Raw genomic sequence first — 16,259 nt, 5'->3', positions numbered from 1 at the left:
TCTCTCCCAGGAAATGAGAATTGTACCATCTACCTTGCAAGATGGCTGTCACTGAGCTCCACAGATCCCTCCATAACATCCTCATCATGTACCAAGTGGACGACACAGCCCACACTCCCACGGAGGACACACTTCCCAGTCTGTGGTCAGAGCCCATGCAGCAGAGAGCAGGGACAAGAGAGAACAGAGGTTTAGAGCAAAGGCAACAAGCAGTCAGACCAACCCTGAGCTTGGCACTTCCCTTCTGTGAGCTGCCTCAGTGCAGTGGCTAGACATGGTAGATATGTTCACGGAACGTAAATTCAATTACAGGCACTTGAAAACCAGAAGCAGGGAGTAGGGAACCAAGAAGACTGGTCTAAACGGTGCCAGTGATTTTGCATCTCCCTGCACTCAGCACCCACGTGCCCTGTGCAGAGTCATGAACCAGTTGGCCTGAGATCCTGTGTGCTCCTGTCTCGTGAGCATCTCACCATTTAAAGGAGGATTCTAGCACTTAAAGATACGTATTTTTGCATCAGTATGGTCCATAAGCACAAGAGGACCTCAACAGCAAGAATAGTTCTCCGTTCTAACACTCAGAAAACTGGCTGAATGAGAGGTCATTCTCCAGCACACGACCTTCCTAAGAGGTTTCCTAGGGTCATTGGAACCAGAGCTTCATTGCAGTTCATTCTGGTTCAACCCCCAGTCCAGTTTGAAACCCGGTTTGTAACTCTGGGTGCTTTTCCTTCACCGACCATACATAGCATATACAGACAACACCAGCTGTATATGTTCATGAAGACTGTGTGAACTCCAACATGCCAAGTGTGCAGGGATGGTGCATGGCAGGGAAGTGCTTCCTAATGCAAAGCAGCTATACTCCTTGCTTTGACTTACCCCTGCCCGATGATAGCCCTAATCCAGCCCTAAGCCTGACCCAAGAGGCCCCACCCCAGCCATGTCAAACATATTGAAATAAAATGCAGCCATACACCCCACAGTACAGATCATATTTTTGCTGTTAAACTTCAGAAGGATTTTAATACTTTGGCTTGGTAAATTATTTGGCTACAACTCTTTAACAATTGGCTGTGATTTCTTGAGAGTCGTGTGCACACTGGAGAATTCTTACAAAATGAGGAAATCTAACTCACAAATTAATTTCAAGTGTAACAAGATTGTTTTGATTTCTAAATTTAATCATTAATTCAGTCTGAATGTATTAATTACGTTTATTAATTTTGGTTTTGCCTTTTTTATAGTTCTGAGTCCATTGGGGGTTTTTTGCGGGGTGGTTTTCTAAGCTTCTCATATTTTAGTAGGTCTTGAAAAGCTTATGGCTGCTGGACCCTGAATTTAGGTCCCCAGTGAGTGAAGCAGACAGACCTGAATCACTCCAACCTCATCGGCCTGGCCCAGAGGATGCTCCTTCACAGGGACAAGCAAGAGTGGCCGCAAGCCCTCCATTCCTGCCCTGTGTCAGGCTCTGTCTGGGCAGTGATCCCTCTGTCAACATTGGCCTCGGGCCACCACACTAGCAGCAAACTTCAAAGCCTCTTTCTTGTCAGGAGTTATGACGGGGTTGCCGCCCTCACTGTGGGCACTGGCTCTGCCCAGGACCCTGCCCATGCCCCTCCAGCTCACACAGCCCTGCATTTACATGGAGGGTAGGGCAGGGCTGTGTGTCAGGTACCTGCCCATAGTCTGGGAGTCTGGCTTACCAGGCATCTCCCATCCCAGCCTGAAGCCACAGTTCACATAGAAGCCACCAAGGCCTTGACCCTTCGTGGCCCCAGAAAGAAAGGACAGCCCCTTACCACAGAAACCTCCTTCTCCCAGAGCCTGCCCCAGCCCCTGCCCTCTCTGCCAGCCTGACATTTGGGATGAGAACCAGACTGTCTGTACAAGTTGGAAATGCCTCCTCCCTCTGCATAGCATGCACACAGGCAGACCCAGTACTAACACACTGCAACACCATGTATTACACACACTGAGGATTCACACATATCACTCACACCGTAGGCATACCCAGCAGGTGTTACCACCTCAGACATAGCCACTTACACCATGACAGGCACATGCCTATTCACTGGCACATATCCACATTCACACTTGTTCAGATTGTCACACACATTCACCCAGTGGGTGGAAGCACATACATCTGGGCCTGTGTGCACACTGGTAACCTCACTGAGCGTGACTTTGGCATCACAGAGCACTGGGCGTTGCCCTGGTGGAATGAGGCGGACTGATTGTTTCACCCTGTGGGCTTTGGTTTTCTCATCTTAAAATGAGACAGTCACGTCTGTCTGTCTTGGTCCTCTCTTGATGTGAGCCTCCCCCTCTCTCCCCAGGCCAGATGCCTATTTCATCTTGATCTCCTCCCTTTTCCAGCCTGCACCCCAGCCCCAGCCCCACTCACACAGGGTGGGGACTGCATAGCAGTGATCACCACGGCTGTGCTCAGCCCAGAGGCACACCAAGAGGTGGCAGAGCCCGACCTGTGGCTGCCCAGTGACCCGAATCTGCCTGTTCACCATCCCTGGGCTCACTTGCCCCAGCCTGTTTACTTCACTTTCAACAAAAATCATTATCTGTGTTGTGGGTCTTGATCCTTGTGATGCTAATCCTGTGTAAAGAATTCTTCCTCTCTCTTGTTCCCTCTCCACCCTAGGAGGGAACCAGAAGTCCCAGGGGAGCCCTAAGTGAGCCCCTTGCAGGCATCTAGTAAGGGAATTAAAGACCAGTCAAGATGATGAGGGTATGGCGCTGTGGGTTAATGCGCTGGACTGCAAGGTTGGTTTGAACCGCAAGGTCAGTGGTTCAAGCTTACCGGCCGCTCCTAGGAAACCCTACACAGGGTCACTACAAGTTGGAACCAACTTGATGGCACTTAACAACAAGATGATGAAGTCGCTCCGAATCTTGGGTGCCTATCAAGTGCCGTTTATCACAGCCACTCCTCCATTCTGCTGGTTGGGGTTAAGTGCTGTTGAGCCAATTTCCAAACTCACTAAGCAGATAAAGAAACCCATCTCAGGGACAGGAGTAACGTGTCCAAAACTGGCCAGCAAGTTGGTGACAGGACATAGCATCAGCCCCAGGTCTGACTGGTCCCAAAGCTTCTTCCAGCCTACACTGTGCCACCAAGAGTGCCCCCCCCCCCCCACCCCCACCCCCCTTGCAGACAACTTCTGGCTTTTCTTTGACCTTTTTGGCCAACATTTACTGGGGCATTTCCTGTTCACCAAGCACTGCGCTAAAACTCTTTTCGGGAATGATCTTTGATCCTCACAGCAAACCTTCAAGGCAGGCGCCTTCTTAGATGGGGAAATGAATCCCGGAGGCTGTGAGGTGACCTGCCCAAGGTCTCAGAGCAGTGGCAGCACTGATGCATTGCCTCTCTGCTTGCCAACTGGGGAACTCATCCTTCCTTGTAGCTTCATGGTAACCCAGGATCCCTTCCTCCCCAGCACTGCGCTGACCTGCAGATGGCACTGGTGACAGCCACAGTGACCTGGGTGCACATGCGGCCTGTGAAGGCCTGCCTTTCTGTATCCCCACCATGAGCAGGCCCCGGGCCAGCCAGGGCTTTGAGCTTCCTAATGTGGTTAGTGCTCAGATATGACCCTAGACGGCCCAGCCTGCCCATGCTATGGGACTGCCCAATCCATGGCCTCCAGGCAAAAAGGAAACAGCAGCCGGCAGCCTTGAACCTGCATTTGGCATGTCTACTTCGCCCTCTCAGGAGCTCCATTTACCAAGGGTGGAGAAGGCATTCTTTCACTTTTGCCCAAACCCTAGAAAGTAAACATAGTAGTTTTATGTCCTCAGATTTACATTTCTTTGTTCATTCACCACATACTTAATTAGATACTTTGTAAGTGCTGGATTGGTGCTGAGTCCCCCAAAGCAGAAGAGAATTGGACATGGGGCTGCTAACCACAAGGTTGACTGTTCAAACCCCTCTCTTCCTCAGGAGAAAATGTGACTTTCTACTGCTGTAAGGATTTACAATTCTGCTGTGTCCTGCAGGGTCACTATGGGTTTCAACTGACCCAACAGTAGATAGGTTTGTTTTCGGTTTGGCCCCAGGCTGCTGGGGGCGGCCATGATGGATTCTTTAACAGGACACACAGGGGCCATGGAGTGCGGTGGGAGGGCTTGGACCTCAGCCAGGGAAGGCTGACACTGAGCCAGGACCCAAGGAGCTGGGAGAATGACCAGGAGGGCACTGGGCTCAAGCGACACACATTCATGAGGGCTTCAAGTTTGCAGTGTGCTTGTGCTCTTGAGATTGGACTGAAAGACCATGCCCAGCAAACAAGTCCCCATCCATAGCCCCTTCCCTGACAACATCATCTTTGCTGGTGGTAGCAAGTGCCATCGAGTCAGTTCTGACTCACAGTCACCCTGTATAGGATTTCTGAGGCTGTAAACCTTCGCGGAAGCAGAAAGCCTCATCTTTCTCTCACGGAGCTCCTGGTGGGCTCAGACCACGGACCTTGGGGTTCACAGCCCAGTGCTTATTTTTACAGAGCCACAGTGCTCTCCCATATTGCCTTCAGTGCACAGTAAATTTATACTATTCTTGAAAGAAATCTTGGAAATCACTTATATTACATTTGGTCATTTGTATTAAAAGCATTATTCTGTCAAAAGTAAATGATTCAGAATTGACTCAGTGGCAATTAACAACAAATATTTAAGGCTCTAATTTTTATAATCTCATTTTTTAATATATAGTAAGTCCCAGAAATGCAGAGTGACTTGGGTCTCTGTTGAACTTTGAGAGGTTCTGCACCCAAATCAAGTCCTGAAAGGAAGGGTGTCCCTCTTGGAGGAACAGCATATACAAAGCCCAGAGGCACTCGTGAGTGCATTGACTCAGCAACTCGCATACATCAGGGTAGCTGCAGTGTAATGTAGGTAAGCCAGGGAGGGAAACATGCCTGCAAATCTGGCAGATCCTAGGGAGCCTTGAATTCCAAGCTAAAGAGCTGGGAATCTTTTGGGGAAGATTTTCTAGCAAGGGAATCCATGATCAGATGTGGGGTTTCTATTACAGCAAATTCCATTGCTTCTCTGTAAGTAATCCACTTCTCTGATTGTTGGAGTTTGTTTGGAGGTAGGGAGCATGCAGGAGGCAGAAAAGGCATTTCTGAAGCTTCAGAACCATAATAAATCTTTCTACCCTGATGGCAGAAAACTGAAGTGTGCCTTTGGTCAACACTTGCTGCTGGGGTTCAGTGCCCTCTGTTCGCTGGCACCAGGTACAGGGCCCAGTACAGGATGGGTCTTGTTCAGTCATTCCTCTATTCACTCTACAATGCCTACTAAGTGCTTGACAGTCTTTCAGGAACTGGGGATACCACAGAAAACAAGCAGACAAGGCTCTTGGTTTCATTGGAGCTTACAGTCTAGAAGGGAGAAGAGACAGATATTACCTAAGGCAACACAAAAATAACGAAGAAAATTTCAGAGTGGTATATGCTATGAAGACAATGAAATGAAGCTGAGATGGGGTGACTAGGAGTAGAGACATTCAGATTAGGGTCACTGAGGAATGACATTGGGGTACCAAGAAGTGGGTGTCTGGGAATGTTTGTCAGTGGCAGTTGAGGCAAGTCAGAATTCAGCAGGCTTACTCCAGACTTTATCTGGCAAAGCTATTATTGGTCATCTATTGTATGCCAACACATGTATGCCAAGGAGCTCTGGTAGCATAGTAGTTACGAATCGGGCTGCTAATCTCACGGTTAGCAGTTCGAAACTACCAGCTGTTCTGTGGGAGAAAGATGAGGCTTTCTGCTCCTATAAAGATTTACAGCCTCGGAAACCCTATACAGGGTCGCTATGAGTTGGAACCGACTCCACGGCACATAACAACAATTGTATGCCTGGTCTAGTGCCCAACAAATCAGATGTGTTCCCCACATTAAGAAAGTTTACCGTCTAGTGGAGAAGAACCTAAACCAAAAAGACCTATAGCCGCCAACATAGGGTTTCCAAGACTGTGGTCTTTACCAAGCAGACTGCCACATCTTTCTTCCACAGACTGTCAAATTTTTTGTTAACAGCCAAGTGCATAACCACTGTGCTGTTGTTGTTGCTAAGCACCATTGAGTCGGTTCTGACTCATAGCAACCCTGTATAGGGTTTCCAAGGACTGGCTGGTGGGTTTGAATCACTGACCTTGCAGTTAGCAGTCCAGTGCTTATCCTACAATGCCATACCGGGACTCCATTGTGCTAAGGCTATTAAATACAAAAATAGGCAACTAAATGTAGCCGTGAAAAAGAGTTAATGACTCTAGTTTGGGGTATGAGTGTGAAGGAAGCTTCCATTCCTCTTGGAGACTATAATAACCTTGCTTTTTAGGAAGTACCCTGGATTTTCATGTATTTTTTAAATAAACTTTGAAAATTTAGAACTGTGTTAGGTTTGTGGAATTATTGTGAAGATAGCACAGAGGGTTCCTAATATGCTTCACACCTAGTTTCTCCTACTGTTAACAGCCTACACTAGTGTGGCGCGTTGGTCACAATTACTGATACATTATTATTAACAAAAGGCCACCCTTGAGCAGATTTCCTCAGGCTTTTCTCTAATGCCCGTTTTCTGTGCCAGGAGTCCATCCAGAATGCCACATGACATTCAGTTATCATGTCTCCTTAGACTACTGTGAGCTGGGAGTTTCTTACGATGAGTTCCTTGTTTTTGATGACAGTTTTGAAGAATACTAGTCAGGTATTTTGTAGAATGCCCATCAGTTGGGATTTGTCTTGATGCTTTCCTCATGATTTACTGGGGTTCTATTTGGGGGGAAGAAAACCATAAAGGTAAAGTGACATTCCCATCACATTTTATCAGGGGTGTATGACTTGGTGGTGGTGGTGTTAAGTGCCATCGAGTCAGTTCTGACTCATGAGGACCCTATATAGGGTTTCCAAGGAGCAGCTGGTGGGTTTGAACCACCAACCTTACGCTTAGCCATCCAGTGCTTATCCTACAGTGCCACACCAGACCTTATCACTGTTGATATTAACCTTGATCTCCTGGCTGGGGTAGTGCTTGTCAGGTTTCTGCACTGTAAAGCTATTCTTCCTTTCCATACTCTTGAAAGACACTGCTGAGCTTAGCCCCCCACTTAGGAGTGGGAGTTGTGCTGTACCTTCTTGAAGGTAAAGTATATCTACATGAATTATGTGGAATTCTTCTATAAAGGGATTTGTCTGGTCTCTGGTTTTCATCCACTTTTAGCAATATATATATTTTAAAGCTTTTATTGTGAATTGAGTGATAATTTGCAATGGGGGGACATTGGTTTTGCACTCATCCTATCGTATTTTGTTTCATTGCAATGATTACAATCCCCTCCAGGTATCATCATTTAACAGTATTTACTTCTATTCCCTCTGGGTTTGTTTTGTTTTTTGATGTATACAAAAACACTCAAATATATAATCATTTAAACAACCAAAGGGCACATTCTGCAAACCAACCTCCTGGCTGCCAGCACACAGCCTTTTTCTTTCCATGAGTCTAGAGTCCTCAGCTGCTCTATCTCTTCATGTCCCCATCTCTGCCTCCATCTCTGGTGTTGCAGCTTCTCACATTCCGCTCATGTTCTTCTCCCTTGATGGTCCTAGGGTCCTCTATTCCTGGAATATAAAATTACCTACTCCCCCTTTATGTTACAAAACTTTTCCATTTACAGTTGAGACAATTGCAAATTGTCATGATAACAATTACTCACTATTGAATCATAAGACTGTTACCCCCATCGCCTTTCACCAGACCCATCTAGACAAGATGAAAACTATTCAGTGGAAATTCTACCTTCCCCCGTACACTCTGGAACTAAACTCCCTCTTAAAAATGTGTAAGTCAGCCACTTCATGCCTTTTTAGCCCCCCACCCCATTTTAGGTAGCCAATGACTAAGTTGCCTGTCCTTTTCAACCCTATATACCAAGGGGATAGGTTGGATCCTTGATGTGAAGACTCCTTCCCTCTTAGTTGGCATTATGAGCTACTACATCCATTAAGTATAGGTCAAGTTCATCAAATTGTAGCAATTTACACTTGCTTTCGTTAACTTCCTATAGTCCAGCTCTGGTCATCAAGCCATCGAAGATAGGTTAAATGGGTACTGTCCGCAAGTTTGGGCATTCTGGTGCATCTACCCCCACTTCATATCAGCTGGATGCTTCACTATTAGCTCTAGCCCCTAGTGGCTAGGTCAGTGTCCATGGGCTCTGGAGTCCCTAGGTCTCACCATACTTTGGGCCAACCAGCTCTTCCTCTTCTCTCTCTCATCTCCAAGTTGACAGGTTCTATGGAACATGGTCAAACTCAGCCCATATCTTCATTGTTGCCTTTCCCCCACTTCCACTTACCAGTAGACCAATGTAGTTGCCAGGGAGCTTACATGCCTGCTTATGTGTTCCCTTTGAGTTTCAATCTTGGAGGGGGTTTGTCCTGAAGGGACTTGATTGCTTGCCTTGATTTCTCGCCAGTAAACAGCTTGCTGTTTTTGTTTTTGCTTTTTTCCTGCTGGTCTCTTTCTGGAAGTATCCTCTATTCCTCTAGCACTCTGGGTTGGTCTGCATGTCCTTTCAAGTGGAAATGTCCCTCCTCAGAAGGTTCTTGATGAGGCTTAGGATTCCACCTAAGGTCCTATACACTACAAGGGCTCTGCAAGAAACCTGTTTCACTGGTCAAGTTCTAGACCCCCTTTTAGGTATTCCAATCAGTTATAGGCTGAAGATGGGCTTATAAACTTTCTGTGATCATGTTTCCTGATATTCCTATCTATCCCCCTCAAGTATCTATTTTACAATAGTAGGCAAGGGAAACCAATATCCATAAGACAGTCAAGCATCTTAACATTATTTCCCTTCTTTTACCCATTCAAATTATGTCTTGATCCTTGTATCACAGAGCCCTGTTGTTCCAAGGTTGAGCACACATCACTATTTACCTCTGTCCCACTTAGCCCATGCAAACCTATGTAAGTGTTCCCCTGTCTATCTTGTCCTTCCATTCCCCTCTCCCTTCCCCCTATTGGGTTTAGCAATATTTTTATGCTGGATCTTTTTCTTTTTAAAAAGTTCTAGAGCCCTGTTGGTTTTTCTAGAAACCTTGAAATATTTTACTTCAAAGAATAAAGTGCATGAAATTACCAAATCACTAAGTCAGAGGGGAGAAAACAATTGAATAATTGTTTTTGTTTTTTCTATTGTCGTAAGAATCAATGAAATAAGTTTTAGGAAATACCAAGGAGCAGAAAGCCCTCTCTCCAGTCCTACTGCTCAGAGCTGACCATTGTTCATATTTCCATCTGTTCACTTTCACTTTTCTTCCGTGGACCATTTTGACATAGATTAAACTGTCTATGTGGTTTTCTACCCTGCTGCTTTCTCCTGTTTTGCTTTGGGGTTTTGTGTTTTTCTCTTTTTTGGCATCTTACCATATAAAAAAAGTCCCCTATGTTGCTATGCAGACTTTATAACCATTATTTTCAGTAGCTACTAAGTACTCCTGCGTATTTAGGCTCACCATTTCCTGCTGCAGCTAGCATGCTGCCTGACAGAGAGCCAGTGTTTACAAATTATTTGTTAAGTGGGTGAATATATAACAAAAATTAATCATTCCCGTGTTTTAGAAATGTAGGTTATTTATTAGCTGTTGTCTTGATTGGTAATAGTTCTGAGACAAAGAGATTCTTCCTTTAGGATAGTGTCCCAGAATAGAATTAGTGGGTCAAAGGGAGCCACAAACTTCTAAAGACAAATGAGCCCGTCCAGAAATCTTCCTCCACTTCCCATGTGCACCACCAGTAATTGTGCCAAGGGTACAAGGGTAATAATTTACAATTGATTAAAGAGTTTGTGGGGTGTTTTTCCCCATCTTCCCCCCACCCTCATCCTCTCTTCCTCCCCTCCTGCCCAAAAGGGGGAAAATTATCTGAGAAGGTGAAGATGTTCTCAGACAATCATATTAACATATTCCAACAATCGCAATTTGCAAAATAGTAATCACAACTCCCGGGATCTGGGAGGCATTAATCAAAGCTGCAGGTTTAATTCCATTTTAAATATTGATGAAATGTGCTTCGGCAGCCTCACCCTGGCGTGGCAGGGCCAGGGGAGCCGCGGCTACGCTCAGAGGAGGTGGAGGGAGGGGTGGCAAGCAGCTGCCAGGAGGGGAGGCATCTGTGATTCAAATTGGTGGCTGTGCAGCCAGGTAGAGAGTGAAAGGGGTAGTGAAGAGGGCTGTTAAGTCCATTGCTGTCAATTTGTAACAATCAGGGAGGGGCCTGAAAACTAGTTCAGCACAATAAACCCAGTTTGTCTGGTTTCAGGGGTTACCACTGAAGAGGTTGCAGCTGCACTGATTCGAATAGCCTGGAGACTTCAGAACTGTAATTAGCAACCAGGCTGCTCACAGTGTGGCAAAAGTGGGTTTCACCAGCGCTTAACTCCTTATGTGCTGACACGCTCCTGCCGCTCACCCCCACGTGGCCGCCTCCCCACCCCAGGCAGGGTTCAGTAGCCACATGGGGATTCCCAAGCAGCCTCCTTAGGGGAAACTAAGGCCCACTGCCTAGTCAGTGCAGTCCTCCAAGTCCAGGCAGTGAGACTTTTTTTTTTTTCCTTAGGCAACATACAAAGAAATGGGCATGTTCCCTTGGACCAGCTACTGTCAGTGGTGCAGACAGAGGAGGGGGCCACAGGGAAGGTTTTCTCTGCGACAGCCTCAGCACCAGGCAGGCCATGTCTGCCCTGGGGTGGGAAGGCTCAGGCTGTGGAGCCCAAGGAACCTTGGTTTAAACTCCATGGGCCTGGCCATAGGACAAAGCTCACCCCTCTATAAAACTGGGCAATCTCCCCCAATGACCTGTTACAAAGATGGCCAAAGTTCAGTGTTAGCCACTCATGGACCACACAGTAGGCTGTCAACAAGCATCCAGCTCCTGATCCTGGGTCCAGGGCCAGTCACACCCTGGACCTTTCACAGAAGAGGAAGGAGCTCCTGAGCAGAGCATCTGATCCACAGGGTGGCGTTCCCGCCAGCCCTCTGAGTTCTTTGCTCTTGAGGAAAGTCCTTGTTCGCTAGCTTCTGCCATTTGGGTGGGTGGTCTAAGTCATCTCTTAGGCTGGGTCAAGGGAAAAAGCAAGACCGCCTCCAATGCTACAGCCCCAAGGATAGGGGTAGGGGTGAGCTCTCTGAGTCCCCAGGGCATGGTGCAGAAAGTTGGAGAGGGGAGGCAGGCAGGTGTAAAGAAAAGACGGTGGGCTTCGCTGGCAGTCCTGGTGAGTGAGGCATGTACATGACTCCCTGACATTCTCTCTCATATCTGTGAAGGGGTGTGTACAAGAACCTGTGTCCCAGGGCTGTGCACTACAACAGGTATTGAGAGGCAACCTAGTTTTCGACCATTGGGAAGACCGATAGAGCAGTGTGGCAGAAGCCCCCTGTAGAATATTAGGGAGCAGTAAGAAGTAACGAACAGGATGTACATGCAGAGCAGGAATAACAATCCCAAACCCCAATGCTTGTAAAGTTGATTCCAGCTCAGCGATGTTAGATCTTGGAAATGTGGTGTTGAGTGAAAAAAGTAAGACACAATGAGATTCACAACACAATGCCATTTGTGTAAATTAAAAACACATTCACACACAAAACAACAGTGCATATTTTACAGAGAGCTACATGCATTTTTAAGGGTATATATACCATCATTAGAATGGGGCCCTGTGGTGGTAGGGGAGAGACTGTGTGTGGGTTTGAGGGGATAAAGGGGAAAAATAAAAATAAATCCACAGAGGGGCCTTGTGCAGAGAGAAAACGATCGTGTGCTATAAACTGAAAAGCGTGATGCACTCAACTCTGGACTTGGGATTTTAAAAATGGTTCCCATTTTATAGCCAGACAATCCTAGGTTCAAATCCTGGGCTCACCCATATACTGATGTTGTGGCTGTGGGCCAGTGAACTCTCCAATCCTCTGTTTCTTCATATGTAAAATGGTAGGAGTGACTCCTGCTTGTCAAGTGGCCACAAGGAGTAAATAAGTGCAATAAAGGTGTTTGAGGGATTCCAGGGAATACCAGCTTCTCGCCCTCTTCCTCTCCATTCCCCACTGAGAGGATCTGAGTTAACAGAGGGTATCAGGCCCCCACCTTGAGAAGACCATGAATTCTCTGAAGGAAACTCTCCAATGTGGAGAGCCCAGAAATCTAAGGCTCTGTCTCCTAGCACCACCCTGCAAGGCTTGGGCCCAACTGTTCAAGGTGCTGTTTGTGGTACAGCAAACTGGACAAGGTCCTGAGTTAGGGGCTGCTCTCTGACCACCTACCAGAGATGGTCCTGAGCAGGATGGCCAGTAGACCTCATGCTTATCCCCCTCTCTCCCATTATGCAGCATCTACACACTAATCCTTTTGAGTTCAACTGCCCCAAGAGTAGGCACTTATGGGCAATTGAGGGGTTTGATTTTAGTGTAAGATCTGTTCCTTTCCAACACAGAGCTAAACAAACTGGCCACCAAGGCCATCACCTCATGCTGGTGTGCACCCCAGTCCAGAGACCCCACTCAGGGGACTCCCAGAGTAGGTCCCAGCAAGCACCAGGTCTCAACGGCTCTTCCTTTCCTTACAGATGACGACGAGCATGAGTGGATTGTCCGGACCTGTAGGAAGGGCTGGGATGAGATCGTGGGTCACAGACCCAAGTCATCAGCACAGCAGCCGCCCCCACCAGAGGTTGCCGCCGGCACCACTGGCATTGACTGGACCACGGGAGCATGCTGTCATTCTTTGTAGTGCCTGTTGGTTCCAGAATAAAGGTTTGTTGTCTGCAGTCAGTAGTCCCAAATGAACTCATCCTCATTTAACCAGTATCAGAATCACCCAGGGATCTGCATTCCCAGGGATTTCTTATGCTTAGGAAAGGTTGGGAACCATATAACCTTTTAACTCACTGCGGTCAAGTCTATTCCAAATCACAGCAACCCTGTACGGCAGCGCAGAACTGCCCCTTAGAGTTCCCATGTATCTTTATGGAAGTAGACTGCCACATGCTGATGACTTCAAACTGCCAACCTCTTAGTTAGTAGCTCAGTGCTTAACCCAGTTGGCTCTCATCGCTGTATGTCGTTAATTACCTTTACCAGGGCTTCTCATCACGGTTATGTCATTAATTGCTGTCCAGTCCATTCTGACTCATAGTAATCCTGCATAGGGTTTCCGAGACTGTAAACTTAAATAGGTTGTTGTATGGGTTGAATGAGATACTTACTTAACAGATGGATGCTTATTGTGTGTTTGCTAGCTCCAGATAGCACACGTTTCAGCTGAGAACCAGGAGATATTCCAGGGCCATACTTGGACCCCAAGCATCCTCAGAGGTTGCTGGATCCCACTGCCCCAGTACTTTGTGCCCTGGGCGTCCCCAGAGTTGCCCAGCGGAGTGAGCCAGAGGTACCAGGGGCTCAAAACTGGACTTCAAACAAGGGACCCAGAAGATGTCATGCTTGGGCAGAGTGAGGCTGAAACCCACTCTCAGCTGCACCACTGAGGGGTCCTGGAGGAATTAATTGCCTCTCCCTTTGAGTTTTCAAGTCACCTCAGTACAATGACAAGGTTGAGCTTCATCGGTGGTTTCTAAACACTTTTGGAAACAGCAGGTACATCCACATAAAGAAATACGCATGTACAAAAACAAAACTAAATGAATATACATATTTTTAATAATGTGCATATATTTAAGTCAACACTTGAAAAGTGGATCAGAAGAGTAGATGGATAGGGACAGGATTAGGAATGGCGGCCTTGCCGAGTGGATGACATGGTGACCAGGAGCTGAATCAGTTCATTTCTCATCTGCTTCAAGCTGTTAACACCTGGCTGTAACATTTGGATTTAACAAATCATACGCTGCTTTAAAAAAAAAAAAATTAAGATGCTCTCTCCCAGATTGCATGATGGTTCTGGAACCGGACAGTCAGTATGAGACCCAGTCTTGTGCAGCAGCAGCCAGGGCTGGGGTAGGGGGAAACCCTGTCTCCAATCCACCATTCCCTTTCCTTCACACCAAACTTCCCCATCCTCCTAACACACTCCTTTCTATCTCCTCCCTGACCCCAACTCCTTCCTCCATCATCTGAGCGGATCCAGCTCTACTCCCCCAGCATGTTGTAGGGACGTCAGTCTGTGACATTCACCAGACTGGGTGGGTGCTGCTCTGGGGCAGGGTCCCGAGTCTGCAGAGCCTCCAGAGGGCCCGGCAGAGAGCATGTACTCAGGGAGGTTCATAGGGCAGCAGCCAGCCTAGTTCCTGCAAAGCTTGGATAGCAAGTACTTAGAGAAGAAACCCATCCTTATTCCCTTTTATCGCACCATTTAAAAGCGGGAAACGGGACCAAGTCTCCTGGAAGCGGGGGTACTGCACGGTCCAACAGCCCAAATAACTGCGGGAACCCGAGGCCTGAGCCCTTCACTAGAGAGCAGGAAAAAAACAGAATCCCATCACATTCTGGATTTAAGTGCCAGCACTTCTACTTGCATTAACTTTATTTATTACACAAATAAGACATTTACAAAGCACGACATGAAAGGTATGTAACAAAACAGACATTGGTTTTACCAAAAAGTGCTTACATTTTTTTTTTCCATGTGTGTTTTCCCCTTTTGTTTTGTATTTAAATAAATAGTCTTGACGTCTGTGCACTCCCAGGCTGCTCTAACAGGGTAGTGGACACGTGTTGGAACTGCAATGTGCTACGGCCACATGGTCCACGTAAAGAATGAACCCTGCGGGGAGGTTCAAGACAGAGGGTACTGGCAGGGCTCAGCTGACCATTTTCCACCTGGTTCCAATTGGGGGTAGATCATCAGGAGCAAAAATCCAAAGTAAAAATGAGAGCTTCCCAGGGCCAGGGATCAGGCCCAGTCACCCCTGTTAACACCAGCTTACTTGCTAGTTGAGTTCTGAACTGCAGTGAACACACTCTGAGTGGTGCCTTCTCTTGGTCTTGAATCAGTTGCAACTGTCTTCCAGAGGAAGAGGAAGCAGGTTCTTTTCTCAGGCTGTATCTCTGCCTAGCCCTCCTTCTGGTCCCAGAGCAAGAAGGTCATACGGGTTTCCATTTTAAGTGCCAACTTCAGGCATGTTGATTCTGAAACTTCATCCAGACTCAGTGAGCTAGAGAGTGCTGCAATCAATGACTGATGTCTGGCCTGGATAAAACCAAGGACAGCCACTGCGTATGTACTAGGAACTTGCTTTCCCTGTCCTAGAGTCTCCTTCCAGAACCAAGAGTAGTTAACCACAGCATAAAGGAGGGCTTGGGCTAAAACATGCTTAATAGCAGCCTCTAGTGGGAAATGCATCAAGACACCAAGGAGTGCCAAAACTGAAGGATATGCTTGGGACAAGAGGACATCCCCAGAACACAAATCATGGTAGTGTGTAGCCCAAGCCCTTTTGTTTGGAGTAAAGAGATGCAGCAAGGTGGGGTGAACATGAATGCAGCTGTGCCTAGCCTCTGTTCTTAGAAGTGGGTGGGATGGCTCCAGACAGGGTTGGTGGGGAAGTTTAGAGGGGCTAGCTGGAACCCTGGGTGGGGCATTCCCACCGAGGCAGTAGATGCCCTCTCTACATTATTTGGGCCCACAGCTCTGTTCCCTGGGACTGTAACAGGATGATCCACTTCCCCGAAGAGGAGACTTAGCCCAGGCGCATCCCATAAGGGTCACTAAGTGGCCAACAAGGGTCCCCAACTTTAACTTGACCAAACATGCCGAAATGTCATCACACAGATCAAACACCATCTCTGCTATGTTCCCTGCATCCATGCTGGATAGATAGGGAAAGGGTCTGCCCCAGCTGAGCTGAGTGTTTTCTTTCTTCCCCTTAAGATGGCCCAATGTGCCACATGCCTCTCTGTGATCTATAAATCAATGGAGGTCAGTGGTCCACCAGCCCTTGCCTAGCCGTCTGCTTTTGCTCTGGGCAGGTCTCCATCTCTGCTCTACTGGGCCTCTCAGGGTTGGTCAGTGTCTCTTCTCTCTCTGAATTAACTTGACATAACCAGACAGATGGAAATGATAAAATTAGAACATAGCTTTCCTTTGGGGACATCCCACAAACAGTGTAGAGTTTTCCAGACAAAAGCAACAGAGTGGATAACATTGGGGGTTGTTGGCTATTCAGAATTCAGAGATGGTTCCAAGGAAGTAGTAAATAAAGGCCAATATGAGAGGGA

The 16,259-nt window shown here is 47.2% G+C and overlaps 1 protein-coding gene across 1 annotated transcript in view; it reads left to right on the top strand.

The window, feature by feature from the left end:
- MORN5 (MORN repeat containing 5) overlaps nucleotides 1–12,816 on the top strand; it is a 37,887-nt gene extending 25,071 nt beyond the window's left edge. Inside the window, exon 4 of the mRNA XM_006865719.1 lies at nucleotides 12,653–12,816. Coding sequence (XP_006865781.1) covers nucleotides 12,653–12,816 — 164 coding nt within the window. The remainder of the gene's footprint in view (nucleotides 1–12,652) is intronic.
- The last annotated feature ends 3,443 nt before the right edge of the window (nucleotides 12,817–16,259 follow it).

Source organism: Chrysochloris asiatica, unplaced genomic scaffold (assembly GCF_000296735.1).
Source record: "Chrysochloris asiatica unplaced genomic scaffold, ChrAsi1.0 scaffold00081, whole genome shotgun sequence".
Lineage (NCBI taxonomy): Eukaryota > Metazoa > Chordata > Mammalia > Afrosoricida > Chrysochloridae > Chrysochloris > Chrysochloris asiatica.
This window is presented reverse-complemented; position numbering and strand designations above follow the sequence as displayed.